The sequence below is a fragment of the Pipistrellus kuhlii genome, unplaced genomic scaffold, assembly GCF_014108245.1.
Source record: "Pipistrellus kuhlii isolate mPipKuh1 unplaced genomic scaffold, mPipKuh1.p scaffold_m20_p_1, whole genome shotgun sequence".
NCBI lineage: Eukaryota > Metazoa > Chordata > Mammalia > Chiroptera > Vespertilionidae > Pipistrellus > Pipistrellus kuhlii.
In genome coordinates, this window is record NW_023425404.1 from 79894851 (window position 1) to 79921493 (window position 26643).

At 43.2% G+C, this 26643-nt stretch overlaps 1 protein-coding gene across 1 annotated transcript; it reads left to right on the top strand.

The window, feature by feature from the left end:
• Window positions 1–6725: 6725 nt before the first annotated feature.
• BAMBI (BMP and activin membrane bound inhibitor) lies at window positions 6726–11931 on the top strand. Its single transcript, XM_036453365.2, has 3 exons — window positions 6726–7070; window positions 10415–10702; window positions 11139–11931. The coding sequence occupies exons 1-3, from the start codon at window positions 6995–6997 to the stop codon at window positions 11555–11557; spliced, it is 783 nt and encodes a 260-aa protein (XP_036309258.1). The 5' UTR covers window positions 6726–6994; the 3' UTR covers window positions 11558–11931.
• The last annotated feature ends 14712 nt before the right edge of the window (window positions 11932–26643 follow it).

A 26643-nucleotide genomic window follows, 5' to 3' on the forward strand; every position in this document is an offset into this window, starting at 1 on the left:
AGTAATCAATCAGGATTTTATTGGGAAATGCTTCCCCCAACAGTGAATTAGCAACATCAGACTTTTTTGAAAAATGCCATTGCGTTGGTAATGGGTAACCTATAGAAGTCCTGTTACAGGTGGAAGATGCCTTCTGGGAAACAGAAGACTGGAGGCATGAATTATGGCTTCTTGTGAGCAGCTAAATGTCTTGCATAATGATAAGTTAGCCAGTTTGTCTCAGCTGATTCTTGGACTATCATCAGTTGTGGGAGCTAACCTTTGTTGGCAAGATTCATGCTGTGTTTCACCTGCCTCGGCTAGATTGGCAGTGATGTCACGTGTGCTTCCAATCTTCTGTTCCAGGGAGGAGAAAATCCTGAACCCATTTGGGGAGTCCTGAAACTACCATAAATATATTAAGATGATTAAAAAATACATTTGAATAAAGTTTTTGTTTCTTTGGAAAATCATTTAACATTTCTATAGGGTTTTACAGTTAACAAAACCATGCAGGGTAGATGACCTCATGATTCTTGTAGCAATCCTGGGCGGCCAGGCCACCTACCACTGTTGCGTTCATTTACGGGAGAGGAAACTGTAGTACGAAGGAGACAACTGATTGCCCACAATACTACACTGAATAATGAAGCTCAGAAATAAATCCAGTCTTCAGTCTCCTCCTTCAGTGTTGTTTCCTTATCTCCAATGTTATATTGTTTCCACTCGAAATTCACTCATTGACATTCATTCACCAAAAATGAAAATGCATCCAGGACAACACTGTGAAAGGTAGCAATGGAAACAGAAAGAATGATAGAGATGTTTTCTGGTCTTTAAGGGTTTATAATCTCCATGAGTAACCAGAAAGAAAAGGAAAGTTAAATAACTAAGAGGGGGTGCAAAAAATATTCTCTCCTTTCTAAATTCACTGGCTGGGCTAATAATCAAATCAGCATGAGACAGTTTAACAGGGAAAATTGTCCAAAACGTAGTATAAATGTACACGTAGGGGTACCATAAGGATATGAGACCTGAGAACAAGTTGGTCAGCTGAGATTTATATGCCATTATGGGCAAAGAAGAGGGAGGCAGGGGTGTGGGATTTCAAAGGGAAAGGAGGTAATTTACAGGTAGATTAAAAAAGCAAACGCGTGCTAAACAAATTATTGCTGATCCACCCAGAAACAATGGGACACAGAAAGAAACAGACTTTGCTAGATTTCTCCCTGTTTGCCACATTTTGTTTATGATGCTAAGGTGATGCTCCCTTCTTTTAGCAGGGTTTTCTACCTGAATTCCTTGAGGTAGATAAAGAGGGATGGCCTTACCATGTAAACAGTGCTGCTTCTTTAGAGAACTCTTTTATACTTACATAATCTTATGGGGGACAACTAACAGGTATGGAGTGGAAAGAGAGTTGGACCTAAAGGAAGCAATAAACTGCTTTGGCTTTGTGGTTGTAAAATCGATGAATTTTGCTCCTGTGTGACATATGGACTGACAAACAATGTCATTCATTCATAGACATGTGAATATCTTAGCCTCCCATATCCAAACTGCATGTCTGGAAAAAGCCAGATGATTATTGACCCCAAATTTCCATCTTTCTCAGGCAACTGAGAAAAGCTCGTTTAGTTGTTATTGTCAATGAAAAAGACAGAATATTCAAGATTATGTAAACATAATCCAGGAGTTCAAAGTGGTTCTGTGGTCTTGGACTCTGGAAAAGTTCTGAGCCATTAGTCTGTAATAAGATGGGCCATCTTCATGTGCTTACACTGAGTTTACTCTTAATGACAGCAAACACCCACACTGACTTAATAATTTAAAGGAATGATCTTAATTTCACTCATTAATACTTTTTTTTTAGAGCTGAGTAAATTAATTTTAAATGTATCATATATATTTTATAACAGGGTGGGACAAAAATAGATTTATACTTATTCATATAGGAAATAACACAATAATAAACAGTAATACAAGAATAAATTCTGTGTTTCACATATTCACAATTGTACCTCCTTCCACCTGATCTCCCTGCCCACACCCTGATGGCAGGCAGCAGCATGTTGTAGATCAGCCAGGGCCTGCCTTAGCTGAATGGACCATGGACTAAGCATTTGGGCAGCCCATAAACTGAACAAAACCCATGTAATTTGCATGTCAGATTCACCTGAGAAATTGGGAATTGGGAAACTGAAGGGGGAAAGTAGTTTACAATAGTGGCAGAAGGCAAAACAATCTTTTGAGCATTGCCTCTATGCAAAATTGGATAAAACCAAGCAGAAGTTATGAGAGAGCAAAAACTAGAGATGAGAAAAAAAAAAAAAAAAATGCCAGCTCACTGGTGAAGCGGTGAGAACCAAAGATAACCCCGAGAAAAGAGATCTAAGTCTAGTTTCCAGTTCCAGGAAGACTAGCTTCCTGAGAAGATAAATAAAGCTTATAAATTACCAATTAGTTGAATCTTTACAATAAGCCTATTGTAACTGCACAAGAAACCCCTCCAAAGTTAATTAATCTTAAGTGGGTCTCTCCTCCTTTTAATCAAACAAGTTTGACTGAAGAATGTACTATAAATGTGCACATTTTAAATGATGTCTTTGAAATGATAGGCTAAAAATATAGATGACACAAAACTTATTGGAGGAAGTGAATTTCCTGAGCCCCTTTCCCCATCTCTCCCCTCTCCCGCTCGGAGCATGGGGTTTCATGGAAAGCTTTAGTGATGATATAAAGTTAAGGGAGTTCCCTCCAAAGGTCCCATCTCTGTCCACCTTGCCCTGGAAGCAGTCTAATCTTGTCTTCAGCAGGGCTAGAATTAAGGCTGTTGCCCATAGTTTCTGTTCCATATTAAAGTCCAGTACAGTCCAGCTTCACTAGACAATCATTCCTCTCACCTCTGACCTCATTCCAATTAAAGTTTAGATCCAAACTTCTAACTTCTACTGAGTACAAATGACTTTGTAAAAATGCTGCTATTGGGAATTCAAAATGTTACCTAAACCTTAAGGACTGTTAGTTGGTGGAAGAGTTGTATGACAGGCAGAAGTGCTAGATTCTATTGCTAGACTGCAACAGTTGTTTATTTGACAGCCTGGAACTTGAACACAGCTGCTTCTCTCTGAACAAAATACACTGCGTTATTTTTCATCTGCACTGTGAAGAGAGAGGTATTGCTGAAAATGGGGATTACATATAACTGCGGAAAACAATGGCATTATTTGGTAAGCAGAGGTTAATAGCTACAGCTTTGTTAACAAAATGGGTTGGGACATAAAAACTCTTGTGGTTGTTTTTTATTTTTTCTTTTATAAGAAAAATGATATTTGAGAAGTTATTTGTGTAAGACAACCATGAAAATTATCATAGTGGCATGTTGTGATTATGTAGATTATACTATATCCATGGATAAATCATATTTAAAACACTTTAGAGTTAATAAAATAAAACTATTATAATGTTTAATTATTTCCATTTGTTAAATCTAGAATCAGTTTTCTGTTCTAAGATATAGACAGCTGTTTCCCAGTTTGTATTTTCAGAATTCCCTTTATAATAGTAAATTGTGGTCACTGATTACTTGATTTAAATTTCCAAAAGACACTAACTAGATTTTACTATTTTCCCCTCTACTTACCAACCTACGTATAGGAAAGTAATAACTGGATTATGTATAAAACACAAGTAAAACTCTGCAGAGAAGCAATTTTACTCACTTTAAATTTAATTAAAATTGTTGCCTATTCTCTCAACTATTCTTATGTCCTTTCAATTGACATATTCTCCCTAAACCAATTTTGATTTTCCACATTGATTCAAACAGTCTCCTCCATTTAGTTGAAAAGTCAATGTCTGCTCCAAAACATTAGAAAAAAGTGCAGACTTTTTTCTCTTATAACTAATTTCTAGCCATTTAAAAACTCTGCCCATTAAACTAATCCTAATATACAATATAAAGAGCCAGGGTCCATCACGACCTAAACATCCAGACAGATGACCAAACACCAGGCGAGGTCCTGGCCTCCCGCGGAGGGAGCCCGCTGCACGGCGGCGGGAGGAAGCCGTGGGAACGGACCCTACAGGGTCCTAGGTTGTCAGAGCGTGCAGGCTGGGCTGAGAGATCCCTCCGAGTGCATGAATTTTCATGCACTGGGCCTTTAGTAATAATAGTAAAAGAGTTGAAATCATTGTCTGAAGAATGAATCACATGTTTTTATTTTGAATTGTGTTTGGAACAAAAAAAGTATAAAAGTCAATAATAATTAAATAAAATATAAGGCTCATTATATTCGGATCCCTCTGGGTTGAAAGTTAAAGAACTTCAAGTGCAAAGTCGAATTTTAAGGTGCCTGAATTACCATGGAACCTAAGGACAGGATGTGAAGACATGTGGCTGGAAATAATTTGGACTTGAATATTTCCCATTCTGCACATCTTTGTCATCTTTTTCTTTCTTGGACCATCAGTGAACACTGAATTTCTATGTGTCCTATGAAGTGATCTCTAGAGATTGCCCAGCATCTCTGTCGAAAGATGAGGAAGAGAGAACCTAATTGGCCCAACTGGGGCCATGTGACTAGGTATAGCCAGAGGGCAGTTCCTTAATTCTGCTCTAGGGAAGGGGTTGGGTAGGTACTCAGAAATGTTTACTACAATACAACTTTCATCAACACATGTTCCTAGTCCCTTTCCATTAAATAAGCATTTTTTTTTCTGCATCACAGGCAATTATAGTTATTTTCTGGGGCATGTTATGCTTCAGTAACAAAGAATTGCTTATAGTTCCATCTATTCATTCTCAGTACCCATATCTCCTAACGAAATCAATGAATTTCATGCCTAAATTCTGGTGGTTTTGTAAAAGTCTTCTTCCAAATCTCTTTATTCTTTAGGAGGCATGTCCAATGTTACTGCTTCCAGCAGACCTTCTTAATATCTTTATCTTCCTGAGCTAGTTATTTTCTTTCTTTATGCTCAAAACATTGTGCAAGTACATCCCTACCATCCTCAAGCTCCATTGCCCCAAGCTCCTATTTAGGTTTTGGCATCTTTATAACCCCAGACACAGTGAGCCTGGCCTATAGTGGGCGCTCCAAAACAGCTGAATGAACACATAGGTACTCTCAGTTTCCTTTTAGTTAACGATTTGACTATCTGAAGTTAAAAATGTGTCATTGCATGGAAAGTATTGTCTGTATGAACCCCTTAGAAGTGTTAACTTCAATAAAGAATTAGGTATCAGGGAGTTCTTATCTAATTCCTCTTCAAGAAATGACAGTCTGTCCACCACGTGAGATATGCCTGCAGTTTACCTGGTGCCCTATCTGGTTTGATTTCCTATTAAAACTTCTACTGGATTTACTGTCCCATCCTTTTGGAGGCAATGTTGACCTAGTGAAGGAATGGTCAGAGCATCTGTTTATGAAATCATCTTATTTTATCTGCATATAAACATTACTTTTCAAAGACAACTTCATTAAGTACAAGCTGCAGTTCCGTGGACTTTCAACAAGTTTAATTTACAAGGTTCGCCTTGAGACATACATATTTTTCTTAGTTTTAAAGCCCAATTTTGCACTCTAGTCCTGAAGAGGTGACTCTGCATCTCCCAATTTAGCATTGAATGCTCTCTTCTGCCCATCTCCTCCCCCCTTGACATTTTATCAGATAGGGCAACCTCGGTTAATCCTAAAAGGAAATTTTGCAAATGGTTGACTTTTGTTAATCTCAAGTTTTGAGAACGAGGGGTAAAAGCATTTCCTCAGATAACACTTTTAAGCCGAGTCTTCCCTCCGAAAAATTTAAAAAACAACAGCAAAACCATTTAGGACCGCTTTTGGGTACACTGGGGGCAGGCAGCCCCAAAGACCTAATAAATGAATTAGCAATTCAGAAAGGAGACCGCCGAGGGGCTGATATTGATCAAGGTCGGCGAGTGTTTGCCTGCGTTTGTTAGGGGGGTGGTTAATTGCGCGTCAGCCCGGGCCTGTGTCGTCTCGCTGGCGCCGGGTGCTTTTTGGATTTGCTAATTTTTGTTAAGTGTCTCTACTCGTCCCCTGTCTACCCAGGAGAACTCAGCGTCTCCTACTGATCAACAGTCTGTCTGTCTGGGCTTTATTGATCACAGGGCAGGCGGCTCTTAGAGGATGCACTGGGGGGAAAGTGTGTGTGTGGGGAGGGAGGGGAGCTGAAAGCAAACCCGAGCCTCCTTCCAGGCCCCTTTCTGCTTCCCGCTCCACCGCCACACGCCAGCCCGCGGCTCCGGGCAGGAGCGCACGCCGGGGGCCGCCGCGTCCCTGGGGCTCCCAGAGCGCAGAGGCGGGGGAGGGCTTTGGGAGGCGGCCACGCGGGCCCCTCGCGGGTTTCAGGGGGAACAGAAAAGAAGGCCCGGGCTGGGGGCGCTGGCTCCAGGCTGAGCTGTGAGGGTCCGGAGATGGACACAGCGGCCCCGCGCGACTCGCGAAGGGCAGGGACCGGCGGGCCTCCGCTAGAGGGAGCGCGGGACACACGGCGCGGGGGCGGGGAGCGGCCGGGCCAGACGCCGGCGCTGCGAGGAGCCGGAGGCAGGTCTGCCCCGCCCGCGTCTGGGCCCGCCCCCTGGGCGTGGGATGATTGACCTGAGCCCGTCAGCCAATCGGACAGCGCTGGCGCGGGCCGGGGGCGGGGCGGCGCCGGGCCGGCTCCCGGGCGGAGCGGTATTTACGGCGGCGGCGGCTGAGGAGGCGGGCGCAGCGGGAGCCAGCTGCCGGGAAGGAGAGGATCCCCGAGCTCAACCCCGAGCGCGGCCCCAGCGCAGGAAGGAACCGGTGTCCGTGGCGTCGGCCGGCCGTCTCGGGTCCTCGGCACACCGTCCGGCCGCTTCCCATGCTCCGGGCGCCGCCGGCCCCCTCGCCCCGCTGACGGCGCCCGCCCCGGGCTGCCCTCATGCGCGGCGCGCGCCGGGAGGCGTAGGCTGCCGCTGCCCGCGGCTCCGGCACCGGCGGGTGGCTCCGCGGCCGTGGGCGCGTCAATGGATCGCCATTCCAGCTACATCTTCATCTGGCTGCAGCTGGAACTCTGCGCCATGGCCGTGCTGCTCACCAAAGGTGGGTGTCCGCGGCGGGCAGGGCGCGGGGTCCCGGGCGGGCGGCCGCCCTGCGAGCCCGGGGTGGGAGCCGGGGATGGGAGCCGGGGATGGGAGCCGGGGATGGGAGCCGGGGGTGGAAGCCGGGGATGGGAGCCGGGGATGGGAGCCGGGGGTGGAAGCCGGGGGTGGAAGCCGGGGGTGGAAGCCGGCCGCCGGGCTTTGTGGGCGGCGGGCGAGGCGTCCCCCCCGCGCCGGGGCCGCAGGTCACGACAAGTCGCTGCTGCTTAGAAGTCGCGGCGGTGGCTTCGCAGCCGAATCGGGTTGGTGTCCCGGGCCCGGCTCGTGGAGGGGCGGTCTGACCCCGGGGCGAGCGGTTGTCACGGTGTTGGTGTCAGTCAGTCTGTCTGTCTGAACCTAAGAATGTTTGCGGCCGGGAGCGGGCCGGGGGTGAGGGGCTCGGGCGCCGCCTGCCCGCCTGCCCGGGGCGGGGGAGCCCGGAGGGACCGCGGACCCCTCTCCCCCCTGCGCCGTGCCCGGCGCGTGTCTCTCAGTGAGTGTGTCGCTCTCTTTGAATCTGTTTCTGTGTTTGAATATATCTTCGTATTTGAATGTGTGTGTTGTGTGTCTGGATTTGCATATGTACCTCTCTCTCTGAGTCCGCCTTTGTATTTGAATGTGCCTCTGCTCAGGAGCGTTCCTTCCGTCTCCCAGTGAGCGTCTCTGTGAACCAGCGAGTGCGAGCCTCCCTCCTGGAGCGAGGTGTCCGGTGTGTGTTCTGTGTGTGTGTGTGTGTGCAGTGTGCAGGCGTGCTCTTCTTAGTGGCTGGGAGGAGAAGGCTCTGTCAGTGGTCCCAGTTCCCACTCACTTCGTATTGCACAAAAGCTACTGAAAAGCAATAACAAAACAGCGCTTAGTTTATTTTTTCTCCCCTGCAGACTTTCACCTTTTAGTTTGAAATAACCCAAACTCCATCTAGTTCTCAAGGTTACCCCACCTACCCTGCCGGGAACTACACATACATTTTTTTTTTTTTTTAAATAGGAAGTGTTGTTTAGCTTTGCACCCTCCACTTTTCTCTAATTGCCATGTAGCAGGCATGAGGTTAAAGGATAAGCCAGCCCAGCAAGGATGATGTGCTACAGTATTTATTTATTTTGGAAGGAAGGGTGTAATTAACCCTAAATAACAGCCCTCTCAGCCCGAGAGGGGAGCCTCCCGGTCCTATCAAAGGCGGGCAGCGCGGGGAGGGACTGAGGCTGACGTGAAGTCACAGATACCGAAACTATGTGCCTGATAATGATATAATTAGGGGATCAGAGATTTCTGACTGCTGCTGACTTCAAAAGCTTTAAAAGAAGCCTGCAGTCTCTCCTGTAGCCATCTTGACTAAAGCAGACATTTTTGTTTAATCACTACATACAGTAAAAAGTGAGGGGGGGGAACAGAAAGAGCATTGTTCACTGTTTCAAAAGACCAGTCGCCTCTCTGGCCTTTTGTATGCCACAGGAAGAAACTTTATGAAACAGAAATATAGTTTCAATACAGTAATACAAAAGTTAATTCAACTTGCTCAAATGTGGCTCCAATTTCTTTTTTAAAAAGTCGTTAGAACTTTTCTAGTTACCTGTCAAAATTTTATTAGACTGTTTTAGGTCATTGAAAATGTAGTATGTTAAATAGGCTCTCATAAACATTTAAGCAGCATTTCACTTGCATTCAGTTTTTTTTTTCTTCTTTCTGCATGAGGTCTGGGGTGAATAGGATCAAAACAGACTTTTAATCTGTTTTATTTCAACCTTAAATCTCTATATGGGGTTTGTCAGACTGAGGACATGTAGTTATCATCAATCACATAATACCAGTGAGCTTTATGCAAAAAAAAAAAAAAAAAAAAAAAAAAATCAAGCTGGAAAGAGGAGAAAACCTCTACAAAGCAAGTTCCTATCTTGAAGGTCTTCCTGGAGAAGGGTCTTGGGCCCCAGACCCAGGATAGGGAGTGTAGATACAGAAATTTAGAATAGCAGCAAGACCTCCAGCTTTGTACCGTTAAACTTAGCTTGCCGGAGATCTACATAGAGTTGGCAAGACTTTTTAGAACTGAAGCATTAGCAGCCTCTGGTGAAAACTGAGCATGCCATACGGTGGCCTGGAATTTGGACAGATAATTAAATGAGACACCTTACTCAGGCATTCGCAGAGAGGAGTAAAGGGTAGGAAGAGGGGTTTAGTTTCAGAGTGGCGGTTTCAGTAACTAGACAGAACGTCAGATTGGGAAGCTGGAGAGAGGTGTGTGCATTAGTTTAATTTACAGTAGCTTTAGCTGTGGCATGTGACAATGACTGGAGTCCACCGGGTGGGAAATCATACTAGTGATAACTCTGAGACCCAGGTTAATTCAACTAGAAATTGATGTTAAAAGCGTCAGATCTTACACTGCAGCAAAAGGTTAATAGTAACTCACAAAGTAAGTTTTATAAAGGAAACTTTAATCACTTCCTGTAGAAAATTTGAGGTTTCCTTAAGGATTTTTCATTGAACCAGCAGAGGATTTTCAGATTGTGTTTCCCCGTTTAGATCCCATGTTGAATTACATGTAAAACGGGGGAGTTTAGGGGGAGGAGAGGTTAGCCTTGCAGTTTTTACATTCTCCCCTCCACCCCCAGATTTATGACTTTCCATTTGGGCTGAAAGAAATTGACTTTGGCAAGCAAACCACTAATTGTAAACTGCCTAGTTCCTGTTTTACAATATACTAAAAGCTCCTCTGCATGAAAAGATCTTTATAGGCAAAGTTTGCCTTTTCTAGAGAGGTTGCAAATAGCTGCCCAGTTTCATAGTTTTAAAACCTCCTGACTGGAGCAGTTTCTAGATTGTTGTGTTTCTAGTTAATAACTTTATAAAGTGTTAGCTAAAGCTCTTAAATCTTGGCACAGCCCCTCGAGGCAGTAAACAATTCAGTAGTTCCGATCAAATATTTATACTGACAAAATAAAAAAGCCTAGCATTTTCATTTTGTATGGTCATGATTGAGTAAATGATGTAATTTTACCTTATTGTAGGAGAAGTTATTGTGATTATTATTTTCCCTCTCAAACAAAAGTATTATTTTTAATTACTAACTTAACAGAAACCCAAATTGAACTTTGATTCTCTGCTACTGGGGTGAATGCATTTCTAAAATTGTACTTAACTGGGTTGAAATGAAAGCACAGGCTTACACAAAGGGCTTTCCCAGTCTGCATGGTCTGCTGCTGTTGTAAGCACTCAGCTGAATATTCTAAAAGTGCCTTTGAGCTTGGGATTTAGCATTCCCTTAAGCAGACACATTATCTGGTCTCTGATGCAGTTTCTCATTGTTTCCAGGGGAAATCAGATGCTACTGTGATGCTGCCCACTGTGTGGCGACTGGCTATATGTGTAAGTCGGAGCTGAGTGCCTGCTTCTCTAAGCTTCTCGATCCTCAGAACACAAATTCCCCGCTCACCCATGGTTGCCTGGACACTCTCGCAAGCACAGCAGACATCTGCCAAACCAAACGGGCACAAAACCACTCCGGCACCGCCACACCCACACTGGAATGCTGTCATGAAGATATGTGCAATTACAGAGGGCTGCATGACGTTCTCTCTTCTCCCAGAGGAGAGGCCTCAGGTAGGTGGTAGCGCTTTCTAACCAGAATGCTTGCCTGATCTATACAGTTTTGTGACAGCCAAGACTTTGTATGTCTGCTATTGATTCTGTTGTTAATCTAATTAGAGACAGCAGAGGGAGAAGAATGGCTGAATGCACAGATGCATCTCTATTGAGTAGCTTTTATGTCTGCTTGAGCATTAGATGTCTGTCTACATAATAGGTTTTGCCTGTTTTTTCAAGTTGGAAGACATTAAAAGACCACTAATACTCTGTAATGAGAGTCTGTAAACAGATGTTTTTGTAATCTTTTGCATTGTTTTTGCAACATTTATTTCCTAAATAGGGTTGACTTAATTGTAGGCTATGTATTGGGGTGCCTGGTTTAAAATGGATAGGTGAGTTTGAATATATGTGTACAGGAAGAGTTAACATAGTTTTGCTTGTGCTCCTTTAGGACAAGGAAACCGGTATCAGCACGATGGTAGCAGAAACCTCATCACCAAAGTGCAGGAGCTGACTTCTTCCAAGGAGTTGTGGTTCCGGGCAGCAGTGATTGCTGTTCCTATTGCTGGAGGGCTGATTTTAGTGTTGCTTATTATGTTGGCCTTGAGGATGCTGCGAAGTGAAAACAAGAGACTGCGGGATCAGCGGCAACAGATGCTCTCCCGTTTGCACTACAGCTTTCACGGACACCATTCTAAAAAGGGGCAGGTTGCAAAGTTGGACTTGGAATGCATGGTGCCGGTGAGTGGGCATGAGAACTGCTGTCTGACCTGTGACAAAATGAGACAAGCAGACCTCAGCAACGACAAGATCCTCTCCCTCGTTCACTGGGGCATGTATAGTGGGCACGGGAAGCTGGAATTCGTATGACCATGTCTTATCTGAACTGAGCTTCTTGGACGCTTGAAGGCCTTTGAGTTCCGCTGGACAGGAGCACTTTATCTGAAGAAAAACAAACTCACGTAATCAACTTTGAGAGACAAAATGACCTCTGCAAACAGAATCTTGGGTGTTTCTTCTGAAGGATTATTTGCACAGACTTACATACAGTCAAATGAATTTTTTTGCTTTGAAATTATAAAAAGCAAAGAGAAGACTATGTACACACTGTTACCAAGGTGATTTGCATCTGAGGGAGCTGGAATGAGTACCTAAATAAACTAAAATGTGTTCCATGTAAGCTCCTACATCTTGATTTATTGTAAAAAAGATTTAAAAATATATATCTATATTTTTGTCTGAAATTGAACAGTGTCTTGTCATAAATTAAAAACTAAGTGGGAAGTGTAAGACACTACATGTTAACTATATAAATGAAGATCTGTTGCTCAGAGTAGGGTCTATCTAAAGGATTTGGCTTGGTCTTCCTTTCTTTTGTTTCAAAAACGAGACCAAAATCTTGTTTGTTCTTACGTGCAGATGTGTAATTCTCCTACAGCATGTAGAATATCTAAATGGACTGCCCATCATTTATTTAAGTGTCTTACCCACATTTTTTGTTTGGATCATTCTGTTTTTTAACTTTTATCTAAGAGAAATCTTAAGCATATTTATACCAGGTCAGGTATGATTGATCTGTTATTGAAGTTGCCTTAGCAAGCCTACTATTACTTATCAACTTGATCCACTTGCTCTTTAATACTTTTAAATATGTCTACCTCCAACCAGGAAAAAAAACAAACTTATTTTGGTAAAGTTAGTCACTGCCTACTTCTACTGTTTACTCTGTCTGAAACCGAATTAAATATTTTGGACTCCAAAACATCTTTAAACACGGTGTTATACTAATATTTTATCTTATTTTCTATAATGAAATTTTAGAAAGGTTTTCCATAGTGAACACTATATATCAATTGAGATTTAAATAACACACAGTGCTGCTAGTTTTTCTTCTCCAAGTGATCCTTTTATTAACATAACCAAACTTTAGCCACTAACTTAATACACCAGTGTTTCCGCTCCTGTAGAACTTTCTGTCTGGCAACACTGCCTAGCCTGAGTATAAACCCATGTCACATTTGTGTACCTTTCTCCCAAATGGATTCTTTTAATCTTAAAAGAATAATTTGCCATGTAGGGTTTTCCCTCAATTCTTTTGTATATTGGAAACTTTTGCTTAATTACCTATTGCCTACATATTTGAGTAAGGGGTTTTCTTTTATGAATATTATAGAGTTTTTAAAAAATGTCGTCTGGAATATTTTATGATGAGCATAATTTGGGTCCCTGAAGACAGATGCAGTAGCCAAGCTCATGGAAGAATATGAATTGAAAGGACTAATCTAAAGATGAGTACTTAGATTATTTAATAGTTAATAGACCACAGCCCAACTAAATTAGGCTATGGAATAAATATGCATCTTAATAAATGACAGATTTGTTTTGTGCTTTTTGAGATTGACAGTTTGTGCATTCATGCCTTAACAATTTATGTGATAAGTTTTATGTGTGTCAATTTCTGAGGGAGCCAAGGAATTGTGTAACCTTAGGTTAAAAGACTTGCTCCTTATGCCTTCTCATTTCATGTACAACACCATACAAGTTCAATGATTCTTTAATTAGCCAGCCTTTACCTCACTTCTGTGGAGTTATTTCCTGCTTGCCCTGCTATTCTCTATTCATTCAGTTTCTTCCAAGTACCAGTTAACAAAGAACTCATCAATTCATTAAGGAATATAGCAATGAAGGATTTAAATTCATGTGCTTAGAAACACCTGGAAACCCACAAATTCCATATTCCAGAAAAGGCCTGGGTCCAGGCTAAAGCTAAAGTCACACAACTTGAAGGTAAATGAAGTGTCTTCACTTGGTTCTATGTTTCTTCATCTGGGCCTTTTTCTTTATACTGTAAATTTATGAAACTGTTTGCATCTCCCTTTTCTCTGGGGTGGTGGCACTGTGCCCGTGCTCTGTCAGACTGGGTGTTCTGGTGCTCATGTTCCAGCCATTTAATAGACTGGCCTTGTCTCTTTTGATAATAACAATCCTCTTCTTTTAAATCCTGTCATTCATTTAGTATTTGCACATGTCTTACAGTCAGATCTAGGCATAACTTAGCCTTTCAATGAAAATATTGCAGGTTTCCCAACTTTGAATTTTACTAAGAACTAAATATAGTTTCTCCTTTTGCTTTCCTATGAGAGTGTAGAAGTTGCCAAGAGTGAAGATAAAGGACCCTTCATGAAATAACTACCTACCTGATGCAGTGATGTAAGAATGGTAATGACTGGTTTATTTGTTTTTCCCTCATGGACATGTTTACTGTTACTTTGAGGTGTCAGTACAAGGCTGGGCTAACCAGGAACAGCCCTTGTTTAATATTGACATAAAACTCCCCCATTTCTAAGTGTAAATTTGCCCAAATCAAGACAAACGGGACCAAATTTGCCATGTTTTTGTATCTACATCCCTTACATTCTATCCCTTTAAAAAAAATTTGATCTGAACATGATTATGTCTTTTATGTTCTTCCTCCTACCCCCTTATTTTGAATGGCTCAGAGGCTTTCTAGAAATTGACTAATGTGTCTCTAATTTCTGCTGAACTGATTTTATTAAAAACACCACACCATAGGGGGTTTGACCTTCTAAAATACCAAATGTGTCTGCTTTAGAAAATCACAAAACTCTCCTCTGAAGAGCTCATAAATCTGTTTTCAATGTGAGTTGATTATAGGCTACAAGCTTGAAAGCAGTGGCATCTAGTATCATGAATCTGGAACTAGCCTTTTGGGGGCCAAGACAGCTTTTTCCCCTTATAACCTTTGTCTCAGTTCAAATAACTAAACTTCTAAAAGTTGCTTGGTGTGATGAAGCTGAGCTCACAGGATAGCAGTCAAGCTCACAGCCTGGGTTCAAAGGCTGTTTTTGTCCCTAACAGCTGTGTGAACTTGGGCAAATGACTTGAGCTCTTAGAATACTAAGTTTTGTTACTAATAAAATGAGATCAATGAAATACTTTATGAGATTATTATGAAGAAATAGTGGCCCAACTTCCCTCAAAATTTGAGAATTTGTGCCTATTATTAACTTGACTTTTTCATATTTCAGATCTTTGCATATTTGAAAACCCTTTAATCACCTATAGGCTGGGTTTAGTGTTTTTAATATTTGCTTTAAATTCATTGCTTTTAGTCTATCTACTAATTACGTTGGTTTGTAATTATTTCCTCTTGGAATAATCTCAGTGGCTACTAATAGGAACATTTTAATTTGATATAGGTATTTTGTTTTTTGGTGTTTGGCAGAAGTTCTTTTTAGAGTTTCAGCTGCTCTGGGTTGTTAACCCATTGAGAAAACCAAGAGCAAAATTAAGTGACAGATAATGTTTCAAAATTGCTTGAACAGTTTGTGTCTGATTGATGTATTCTAGACAAGTGGTACCATCAATTACAATTTGCCCCACAGGAGTTCCCAACAAAATACAAATAGTTCCAAAACTAGTTTTAGGGACTTTGTAAATTTGGGGGTGGGACAAGGGGCTACGTAGTGAAAAATCCGTTTAATTTCCCTGGATGAAGTTAATTTAGTTACTTTGTCACAGTTGTAATGGAAAAAAATAACTGCTCCAGAGACCAACTCACTTCCTTCCCCTCTACTCAATTCATTTTGTTAAAGTCTTCCTCACTCTGTTGACTTAAAAGGCAGATTGGTGATCTGAGAACCTGAGAGTCAAAAAAAAATAATGACATTAAATGTTCTTTCAAATTTCTTCTTTTTATTTGGGGTACAGTTTTAGACTTAATACATGTCCTTCTTAATTGGCCAACACAGCACCATTCTGCAGCTCAGTGATGTAATTAACTTGTCTGCCATTCCAGAATTTGGAGATGGAAGTGGGAAGGTGGTAAACTGAGTTTAATCAGGGATTTAATTCTTGCAGCAAGGCAGCAATTTGCCAATGGATCTGCTTTGGGGAGTTTTGAAGTATTTATTACTAGAGGAGGCCTAATAGCCATGTTTCTGTAAACTCCCCATTCTATGAATATGAAAAGCATAACCAGAAAGGCATTGACCTCCATCTTGGGAGATACTTTAGTTAAGCAGTTAGATAATATCTCAGGGTATTTGTCATTCCTCAAGACCTAAGGGATTCATTCTCTCTGGAGGCCACTGGCCAGACTGGCCTCTCAGGGGCTATTTCACATTGTGTTTGGCTACCATTATCTGATAGATTAGATTGATGCTAGACTAAATCTGAGTAGAACCCTAGAAAGATGAGTTAGTAATTATTTATTGCATCCCATGTATATACAGTTATGTCATGCTAGTCCAATAGTCTTTGTAATTCTGGAATAATTTTGCACTTAACCATTTTCAGTGTTAGTATAAGTAGATGATGGAATTTATGAGCAGCTAGCAATTTGTTTTTAGATGTGAAGACTACACTAGTTGTGATGAATTAATAAAGTCGGAGGCTGTTGTGTAAATTTACTCTGAAAGATCTCAAATTACAAACCTAATGGAACAAAAATTGTTTTAGCAGTTAAAACCAAGAGAAATACAGAAAGCTCTTTATCCTTCGTCGCTTCCTCTTGGAATTTCCCCCGGGAACTGATGAGGACAGTGGAAAAACACCACACTTGTAAAAGCAGTTGCTTACTTTTCAAGTGTTGGAATTCCAATTTTGAATAATTTTTTTACTAAATTTAAAGAATGTGATTTTGATACCATAAACTTCACAGTTGAATTGGTTTTCTCATCTGGATTTAGGGATTACTCTTAGGCAGGCTCGGGGTGAGGGTGGGAAAGAGGGGTGTTCTAGGATCAGTAAACTCTGAATGTTTCCACAATCCAAGCGAAGGAGAGCACGAGATGAAGGACAGATTAAGGCCTCTTGTCATCAAACCTCTGAATTCAGATTGTCAGTAAATACACAAATGCTTCTTTCTCATTTGTTTTTCTATCCTAAATTGTTGTTTTATATATTTTTTTGTTTGAGAGGTCTAAAGGAAAACAAATTGCTAATGAAGGGAGTTGAGGAGAAATAATTCAAATGGATCTGAAAATTAATGAAGCATTGCTAAGGTCGACCTGCTCAGCCAGCCTACCTTTTAAATTAGCAGTCCCCAAAGCCAAGAAGTATAGCATCATTTCTTATTAAACTAAAAGTTGTATTTTCATTTAAGTATTGTAAAATACCCAAAGTTTTTATCAAACTTTGTTTTTCTAAGGAGGCAAGAACAAGTCACTGAGAGTTTTGTTGGCCCAAAAGATGAATAAGCTGGACGCAGTCTGACTTAGCATTTCAACTTCAGCAGCTTGTCACAACTACACTGGTGCAACTTTGGCAAATTCTCTTCTCCTGAATGAACCTTTTAACTAGAGGCTATAATTAAAGCAACAGTTTGCTGCATCTTTCATTCAAGGACACACCAAAAGTTACAAATTATCTTCCCCCCCTCAAACACTTAGCATCTTCATTCGGTGATTACTTTTTATCTCAAAACTCAAAGGGCTGTTATACAGCCATATACTTACAGTTTTATAATTTAGACTTTTATGTATGTTTCTTTTATTATATTATTATTTAATGTTCTCGTAAGAAAATTACTTATTATAGATAACTTAAAATAACTAAAGATAAATTTAAAAATATGTGGTGTGGTGGGGATGACCATTCATGTCTTTCCAAACTTTATGTTGTTTTTTAGTTTCTCAAATTCCTTGTATTTACTTAAAAATATTATATACGTATACATATACGTATATTACACACACACACACACACACACACATATATATGTAATATAAGTATACATATACATATACATTTCTTATGACCCTGGCTTAAACCAACATCAATCTGCTTTCAGTAGTGTTTGTTAAAAATGTGAATAAAGTGTGGAAAAGAGAAACCCCATTTCTTTAAAAGCAGCACTGTTATAAGCATTTTCAAAGGCAAACTTCTTTGCTGGAAAGAGGAAAACTCATTCTCTCTGCAAAACCTGGTGGAGCAGTGATCATGCTTGATTAGAAGCTTAGAGTCCTCTGGGATTCTTCTCTTCTGACCACCAATTTCTCAGGCTGACAGAGCTCAAGGCTGGTGCTGCTTTAAAAGGCTGTCTGCAGGGGGATTTGCATGTCCATCAGGGATCGCTAAATGTCAAGGGTCATTTCCCTGGCCTGACACTTGATTGTGAAGCAGGTTTGGAAGTAAATCTTTCAAGGGGCTGGATTGTGACAAACACTATAGTCAGACAATAAAACCCGACCTCCTCAGCCATCTTGTTTAACAATGGGAGGTTGTTTGTTGGTATTAGTATGCAAATCGCAGCGAGTAGCTAACAGGTTGCTTTGAAATGCTCAATTTGTTTATCCTTTGTGGGCAGATTTATGGAGCTCTTTTTCATGGTTCTCAGCAATGAATCAGGTCGGTCGGAGTCCACAGTCTTTTCATTAACTCCAGTTGGGCTGCGGGAGCGGAAATGCTCTGCTGCTGCTCGGAGGGGCCTGCTGGGAAGCCGCGGGCTCTAGAAGTTCTGGAGATCAATGCTCTCCGGCGGGGGCTGAGCCACCAGAAAACAAACTAAAAGGAAAACAGCATTAACCTCTCTCTTCTAATATCTGTCATAATGAATGCCTCGTCTGGAAAAAAAAAAAAAATCTGCCATTTTCTTTGGTTTCATCTTCCTGCCTCTTCTGGGAAAATTCCCTTCCCTCCTTGGCCCAAAGGAAGACTTGCTATTGAGTCTCTCGCTAGGGCTGAGCCTTTGTATGGACGGGTTTTGGTTGAAGGCATTTGTTCAAAGTACTCAGCCTAACATTTTTATCATCTTCATGAGATGCGAGTGTGAGCTTTTGGGTTCCTTGTCTTGAGAAGTCCAGGAATGAATTCATGGACAAGGGAAAGGTAAGCAAAAAGGTAGGGAAATTTATTACAGCGAAATTAACAAAGCTCTCAGCACTGCAGAAAGGTCCTGAAAAGGGTTGCTGCAGAAGCTCACCAGTCTGGGAGTTTACATTTCCTGCTCTTGCCCTCTGTTGGCTCTTTCTAAAAAGCATCAGCCAACCTCCTTTTCCTCATCTCTCGGCTTTTAGTTTCCGCTCTTGGGTTTAGGGGGGAAGAGTAGGTCTATGGTTGACTGGTATATTCCTCTTATCTTGCGCACATCCTGACCATTTGGGTCGTCTCCACTTTATCTACCATCTTCCCTCCCAGAGGTCTTTACCCTAAACTGCCTGATCCCATCTAACTTCTCGTGTACCCCTCTGATTGGGACCACCTGACTGCTTCCTGCTGAGTGAGAACGCTGTCAGGAGAGGACAGTCAAGGGCCTTGAAAAATCAGGTTGTCCATGTGGGGTTCCATTTCCATAACCATCTGAAATTTGAAGGATTCTAGGGGAGAAAACACAAATTTAAGAGGTTACAAATGCTAGATCCACAGCCTAAGAGGAGTTAGAGCCAAAGAGGGTCTGGAGCTCAGGGCCAAAAGCCAAGGAGTCCCAGGAGGAGGAGGAGCTGGAGGAGGAGACCTGGGCTGAGGGTGTCCCCAACCCCTGCCCACCACTGGCAGCCCCAGCACACAAGAGAACCAGAATGAATGCCTGGGAGCTGGCCCCCAGGGACCAGTTCAGGCCCCTCAGCCCCTTTCTCTACTCTGACTCCATGGCTGCATGTGACCTGCCCACAGCAGCCATTTCAGCAACAGTGTGACAGTGGCTGAACCTGGCACAGATCCCAATAGAGACTGCCCCCTGCTCTCCTTGGCCTCAAGGATCCTTTTTCTGAACCTGCTTCTTGGGAAGTGGACAATAGGGGGAATGGCCACCCCCATCTCAGCCCAACCCTGAGTCCCTTGACTTCTATAGTCTGACTCCAAAGTATTGTTCATCCCTCAGCTCCTGGGGGGCCCTTCCCTGGTAGCCTCTAACCAGCATTCCCAGACATCTGAGGCAAATGGTCAGACGGATGGGCAGGCGGACAGGTGGTAGCTGGGGCTGGACCAGCACCATTCCAGAAACAAGACCAGTGCATAGCAAACATAGAGACTCTCCCATGCCCCAATTCTAGCCCAGGCCAAATCAAGCTACAGTAACCTCTCCTCCCCCTCCCCCTCTCCTTGCCCTTCCTCACAGTCCTCTGGCCTTCCTCTTCCTTCTCCTCCCTTCTTCTGACTGATCCACCCAGGAGGACCACATAGCTATGCTCACAGAGTCTTTTAAATGGTTCGGTTGGGGAGCTATCAGGGCTCCCTGAAATCTGAAGAAAGCTTTTGGTGCTTGTCATCACAGTCACCAGACCTTCTCTCCTCGTCCCGCCCTTCTCCTGTCCTCCTCCTGGTTCATGCTGTAATAAAACAAGATTGTTGGTAGGTAATTAATTTGTTCAAAAGAAAACAAAAAGCAAAACAAGAAACATGGTTCCAGCTGAAGCCTATTTTAATTTAATTTTGTTATTTTCCTCTATTTAGAAATAAAACCCTTAGCAACGTTAAAAAAAAACGCAGGGTCCAAAAATTAGGAGTACCATAGAGACCAGGGGGCTAGAAAGAGTAGGAGCCAAGTTATGCTAGACAGCCAGGAAGAGAGACTGCCTGATGTCCCTGCCCCGTTGAGTTTGTACTTATGCAGCCATTCTGCTTGTTCGTAGATTTTCCTTATCTTTGTCTCCACGAGGTGGGAGTTCCTGATATAAATACAGCAGGTTTTGCTTATAACCACTCAGACTCCTCCTTGTCCTGCCAATAGTTAATCAAGGGCTAAACCATTATCTATCAGGCGTCTTCAAACTACGGCCCGCGGGCCACATGCGGCCCGCAGAGGAGTCTGATCCAGCCCGCCAGTTTTTTTGGGCAGTGAGCGCAGCCGAGGTTACAGTAGGAATTAGTAGTTCATATAGTCCGGCCCTCCAGCTCTCTGAGGAACCATGATCTGGCCCCCACTTTAAAAAGTTTGAGGACCCCTGAAAGGAATCCAAGGATCTAGAGAGTTCTACTCTGGCGGCCAGGTCAGCAGCTAGCCTATTTCCTTCCGTGACCTTATCGCTCCTCTTTTGGAGACCTTTGCAACATATAACAACTACCTCTGAGGGGAGGTATACTGAGGACAGAGCTATTTAACGAGGGATCTATTAGCTGCCAAGAAATGTCTTTCCTCCCAGGTGGCAGCCTGGGTGTGGAGGACTAAGAAAGCATATTTAGCGTCAGTATACTAGTATCTGTTTACTCCCTTGCCCTCGCCGAGTTCTAATGCTCTTTTAAGGGGAATCGGCTCGACTAACTGACCACTAGTGCCGGGAGAAGGGAGTGCTTTCCGGAGTGGTGATGAGGGTGACCACAGCATACCCAGCCTTATGCGCCCCATGTTCCACGAAAGAGCTTCCATTCATGAACAGGGTCAGACTAGGACTTTCCAAGGGAGTCTCCCTTGTCTTCTCTGGCTGCATAGGTTTGGAGTACTGCCTGTTCAGAGTCATGTTTTGTATTCCTTTTTCTTCCAAGAGGAAGGTGGCTGGGTTTAAAGAGGGCCATGTTTTTATTTTACTTGGATTATAGGTTTCTCTAATACAGTGGTCCTCAACCTTCCTAATGTTGTGGCCCTTTAATACAGTTCCTCATGTTGTGGTGACCCCCAACCATAAAATTATTTTCGTTGCTACTTCATAACTGTAATTTTGCTACTGTTATGAATCGTAATGTAAATATCTGTGTTTTCTGATGGCCTTAGGCGACCCTGCTAGCATTATGATATTTGAGAAGACAGCTATCTGAAAGCCATGAGCTTCCTTTAGAGCAGTGTTTCCCAAACTTTTGACATATGTGTACCCCTCTATAATTTTTGTAACGCTGAGTACCCCTCGTACTCATGTGAACATAGAATTAGGCGCAGCTAAGCACGGTGCAGTGCATATCCCCACCAAACACTGGTGCAACGCGTACCCCCACCAAACTCTTCCTGTACCCCTGGGTGTACCCATACCACACTTTGGGAAACACTGCTTTGGAGGATAATGAAGCTGTGATATAATGGGGTGTAAGAACCGTCAGGTCCTTACCTAAGGTGAACTTGGTGGCTTTGGAACCAGCAGCGCCACAGCAGCCACCACCACAAACAGCCCTTGGCCACGATGTCCAGTTCTTTACTCAGATCTCTCACTGGCTGTTGAGCAGGGCCTCAGACTTGGGTCAGTACTCCTAAGGCCCCCCCCCCCCTTTTGGTTACTTATAGGTTGAACTCTCCCCTTTCAGTTACATATAGATTGAATTCTTACCCTGTGGGGAGTCTCAAGGCTGGGGCTTGGAGGAGGGCCTCCTTGAGCTGGTTAAATGCTGGCTTGGACTCAGGCTCCCATTCAACAAATCGGCCTTCATTCTCTTGAGTCTCTTTTATTAAAAGGTCTGGTTATTTCTCCATATCCTGGGATCCAAAGTCTACAGAATCCCGATTTTTCTAGAAATCCTCTTATTTGTTTGGGTATCTGAGGGAGTAGGAAGGAAGAGACAGGTCTGATCCTGTCTCCCATTAATGCCCTGGTGCCCGTGGTCAGGTTTAGCCCTAAAATCTTTATGGAGGTCTTGCAGAGCTGGGCCTTGGTCCTTGAGACCTTTTACTCTTTCTCAGCCAAGAAGTTAATCAAGGCTGTGTGTCTTCCTGTGAAATTTCCTTCAAGAGGAAAATATCACTTACATACCTTACTCTGTGGGTAAGTAAACTGATTTAAATGTTGTGCTAGTGCTTGGCCAAACAAATGAAGGCTATCCCTAAACCCCTGGGGCAGAACAGTTCAAGTTAGCTGGGTGGGTTGGTCAGGGTGACCCTCAAATGCAAAGACATACTGTGAACCGGGTCAAGGGGAATACAGAAAAAAGCATCCTTGAGGTCCAATACCAAAACATTCAGAGTCACCAGAGATTTGAGACATCAAAGTATATAGATTAGGAACTACGGGGTGTAAGGGTACCACTACCTCATTTATTAGGTGGAAATTCTGTACCAGTGTCCATTTCCTATTGGGTTTTATACTCCCAAGATGGGGGAGTTGCATGGGCTTCCCATAATTACTTGTATACCTTCAGGTTTCCCATAATTACTTATATACCTTTTCAACCTCAGGCTTCAGGGAGTACTGCTTCTGGTGAGGAAAGGAGGTTGGGTCCTTGAGATATATGTCCTGTCCCACCTTTCCTTGTGTAGCCATACTACTGGGTTGATCTCAGTTTTGATTAGGGACAGGCATAACACCTGCTCTGGGGCTATAGATATTGTAGCATCCAATTGAGCTAATATATCTGGTCCCCAAAGGGGGTAGGACTTTCTGGCATGATCAGGAAGCCATGTGAGAAGAGGAAATCACTCCAATTTCAGCAGCTGGGAGAATTGCCTAGTTACAGGCTTCCCAGAGCCGCCTCTAACAGTCACACTATGAGAGTGGGGGAGACTCGCATTGGAGAGGAGAACGGAATAGGAAGCTCCAGTGTCTAGGAGAAAGTTGACTTTCATTCTTTCAGGGGTTAGGATCACCTGAGGCCCAGCACCTGAGGCTCCTGTGTGAAGATGACCTTCGGGGCTGGAGCCAATGAGGGATGCCCGGGACCCTTCCGTCTTATTTTTTTAAAATATATTTTATTGATTTTCTTACAAAGAGGAAGGGAGAGAGACAGAGAGCTAGAGACATCTATGAGAGAGAAACATCGACCAGCTGCCTCCTGCACACCCCCCACCGGGGATGTGCCCGCAACCAATGTACATGCCCTTGACCGGAATCAAACCTGGGACCTTTCAGTCCACAGACGGACGCTCTATCCACTGAGCCAAACCGGTTTTGGCAGTTCTTCAGTCTTGTTGCTGAAGTATTTGGTTAATGCCTCCCTGAGCCAGTCCATGTAGGCCCGGGAATTTTCATCTTTCCCTTGACCTATGGATGATAGTTTGGAGTAATTCAGAAGCTTGGAGCTACTTGTCCTCAGACCTTGTAAGACACATGTCTGAAAATGCCTAGTTCACCATCCTCACAGAGGGCCACCTAAATCCCATTTAGGGTCCTCTAGGGGAACTGCCTGCTACCCAGTGGGGAAACATTCTTTATCTTGCTGGCAATTGGCATCTTGGGTGTTGGCTATATAAAAGTCATCTCCAAACTTTGTGCTGCTTCTAAGACTGTTTGTTTCTCTAAGCCTGAGAGGGTTTGGTCTAGCAGGAGCATTACATCATTCCAAGATAGATCAAAAGACTGTGTCAGCTCCTGGAAGACATCTATATATTTATTGAGGTCATCCGAGAATTTTCCCAGGTCAATCTTGATTTGCTTTAGGTCTTGCAATCTTGCTTTAGGTCCTGAACCCTGGTAGGCCTGAATTCACCCCCTTTGGAGAGGATGGAGGGAATTGGGGCATTTTGTTCCCATGTGCTCTAGTTGGCTCAGACAGAATCTCCCACCTTGGAGGTCCAGGATTAGGTTGGCTAAAGAGTACAGGATAAGTATGAGGGGGATCCTTGTCCTTCTCAGGGACAGTGTAAGCTCGAGAGGGCATGTTAGTCAAGTCTGCCAAGTGAGCTTGCTCAATTTTGCATTGTTGGCATAATTTAGGATTGTGCCAGAGGAAAAAGAAGGCTTGGGCATAGGGCACCTCGGAACATTTTCCTTCCCACCTGCAAAATAAGTCTAATTGTAAAATGGTATTATAGTTTATATTTTGCTCAGGAGACTATTTCTCCTATCCAGTTTATATTTGGGCCAGGCTTGAGAACAGAAAAATATTAAGTACTTCTTCAAAGGCTGGGGGTCAAAAGAGTCTCAATTTTTCAGGATGCACTCTAACAGGGTGTGGGTGGGCTTGGCTGCAGAGGGTAAATTACCCATCTGAAAAGGCAGAGCACAAAAGGCACCTCTCTTCATCCCCTTGTCATCTGTTCATGATCAGGGCATCCCCTGATCCCTACTTATCTTCATGTGTGTGTGCGGCCACACATGAAGTGGGGCGTTGTAAGTAGCCACTCATACTTTCCGGCTACTTATCCTAGGGGGTCTGGAGAAAACTCTAACTTGTCTGTACCTGGCCCACACCCAGATAAAAAGGCGCTAGGGAGAGAGAGCTGTGTTTCCCGAAGGAGAGAAGTTAGGAGAGCCCGAAGGACAAGGATACTCAGGGTGGAGCCGGTGGCCAGATGGCTGGAGCCAAGCAGACAGAGCCTAGAGGTTTCTGCTTGAGGCCAAATCAGCTATCAAAGCCTTATGAAGCTTCAGGCTCTCGGTCTGAAGGCTCTGTCTGCTCTAGAAATGAGTCAAGGATATCTACCAAGGACAATAATTCCAGTGAAGGAGGCAAAGAAGGCATAATTCAGAGGCTTGAAGCAACTCCTCCTCAGACTTTATAACACACAAGTCTGAAAATGCCTAGTCCACCATTCTCCTAGAGAAGAAGAGTAGACCATGAAGGTGGGCTCGGTCCCCTACACCCAAAAGGACAGAGGGACTGACAATGGCAAAAGTGTTGAAGAACCTCAATAACGGCCCCCTGGGAGTCCATTGAGGGCCCACCTTGAACATGTGAGGGATCAGGATGAAAGGAATTGGGCCACCCAACTCCTAAGATCCAGATGAAGAGGACACTGGGGGCAGTGGGGACCTGGGGACCTCAATATTCTTCTTAAGAGGATCAAACTTTCACAATGTACAATCTCCACCAAAACATCCAAGTAGAAACAGGTTTTAAGGGCCCCTAAAAAGAGAGACAGAGAATGCCATCCACTTATGCTCTATCTAGTGGGTCAGGAAGGAGGACTTTTCTGAGCCTCCAAGTCAAACCAGATTCTTCTAGAGTTTGGGAATGTCAGATTGGCCACATGCCCCTACTACCCTGTTTCCCCGAAAATAAGACAGTGTCTTATATTAATTTTTTCTCCCAAAGTTGCGCTAGGTCTTATTTTCAGGGGATATCTTATCTTTCCATGCACTAGGTCTTGTTTTCTGAGGATGTTTTATTTTCGGAGGATGTCTTATTTTTGGGGAAACATGGTATCTGGTGAGAAATATGCAAGAAAGGAATCTGAGTTGGAGTTAGAACAACATTCCCTATAATTAGGGGAATTAGACTGACCACCCTGAAAAAGCCTGTCCTCTGTGTCTTAAATCCAGCAGCCACGCTAGCTGCTTTTAACTGACAGGGTCCTGGTGTTTCAAACCAGTGATCCCAGATGAGACCCCAAAGATGAGCCAAGAGTGTAAGCTGTTGGGTTTGTTGTCTAGAGAAGTCAAGGAATGAATTTATGGACAAGGGAGTGGTAAGCAGAGAGAGGCCCCAAGAAAGGTTGCTGCAGAAGTTCACTAGTCTAGGAGTTTACACTTCCTGCTTTTGACCTCTATTGGCTCTTTCATAAAAGTACCAGCCAATCTCTTTTTGCCCTCATCTCCCTGCTTTTAGTTCCCGCTTCAGTTCAGGGGGAAGGGCAACTCTGCAGTTGACTGGTACATTCTATCTTGCTCACATCCTGACGATCTGGCTATTTCCACTTTACCTTCTTTCTTCCCTCCCCGAGGCCCTTACCCTAAATGCCCTGATCACATCTAACTCCTCATTTATAGTGGCTCTGGTGTGTATGGTTTTGTCTTGTGAGGGACCTGAGTTTGGTTAGGCTTGGCTTGTTATGAGTGGTATGATTCTAGGCTAATGAACCTCTCCATTGCCTGACTGACCTATGGGGATAAATATTATCAGCACTTTGCATTATTGGGAGGATTAAATAAGATGCAAATAAAGCTTTAACCCAATTCCTTGCAAAGTTGTAAAAGTTATCCATTACCAGTAAGTATTGTTCCTTTTTACACCCTCCAAATGCTTAGAGAAAGAAGCACCCAGGACACACCTGTTTACTTTACAGCCCAGAAAAGAGCCAGACTGGATAAATTTAAAGATCCAGGGATGTCTATTCTTTTTTATTTGTAAGTATCTTTAATTAGCCCAATTTAATCTGCCATGTTTGCATTTTGCTTAAGGCATTAAGAAGGTACTTAATT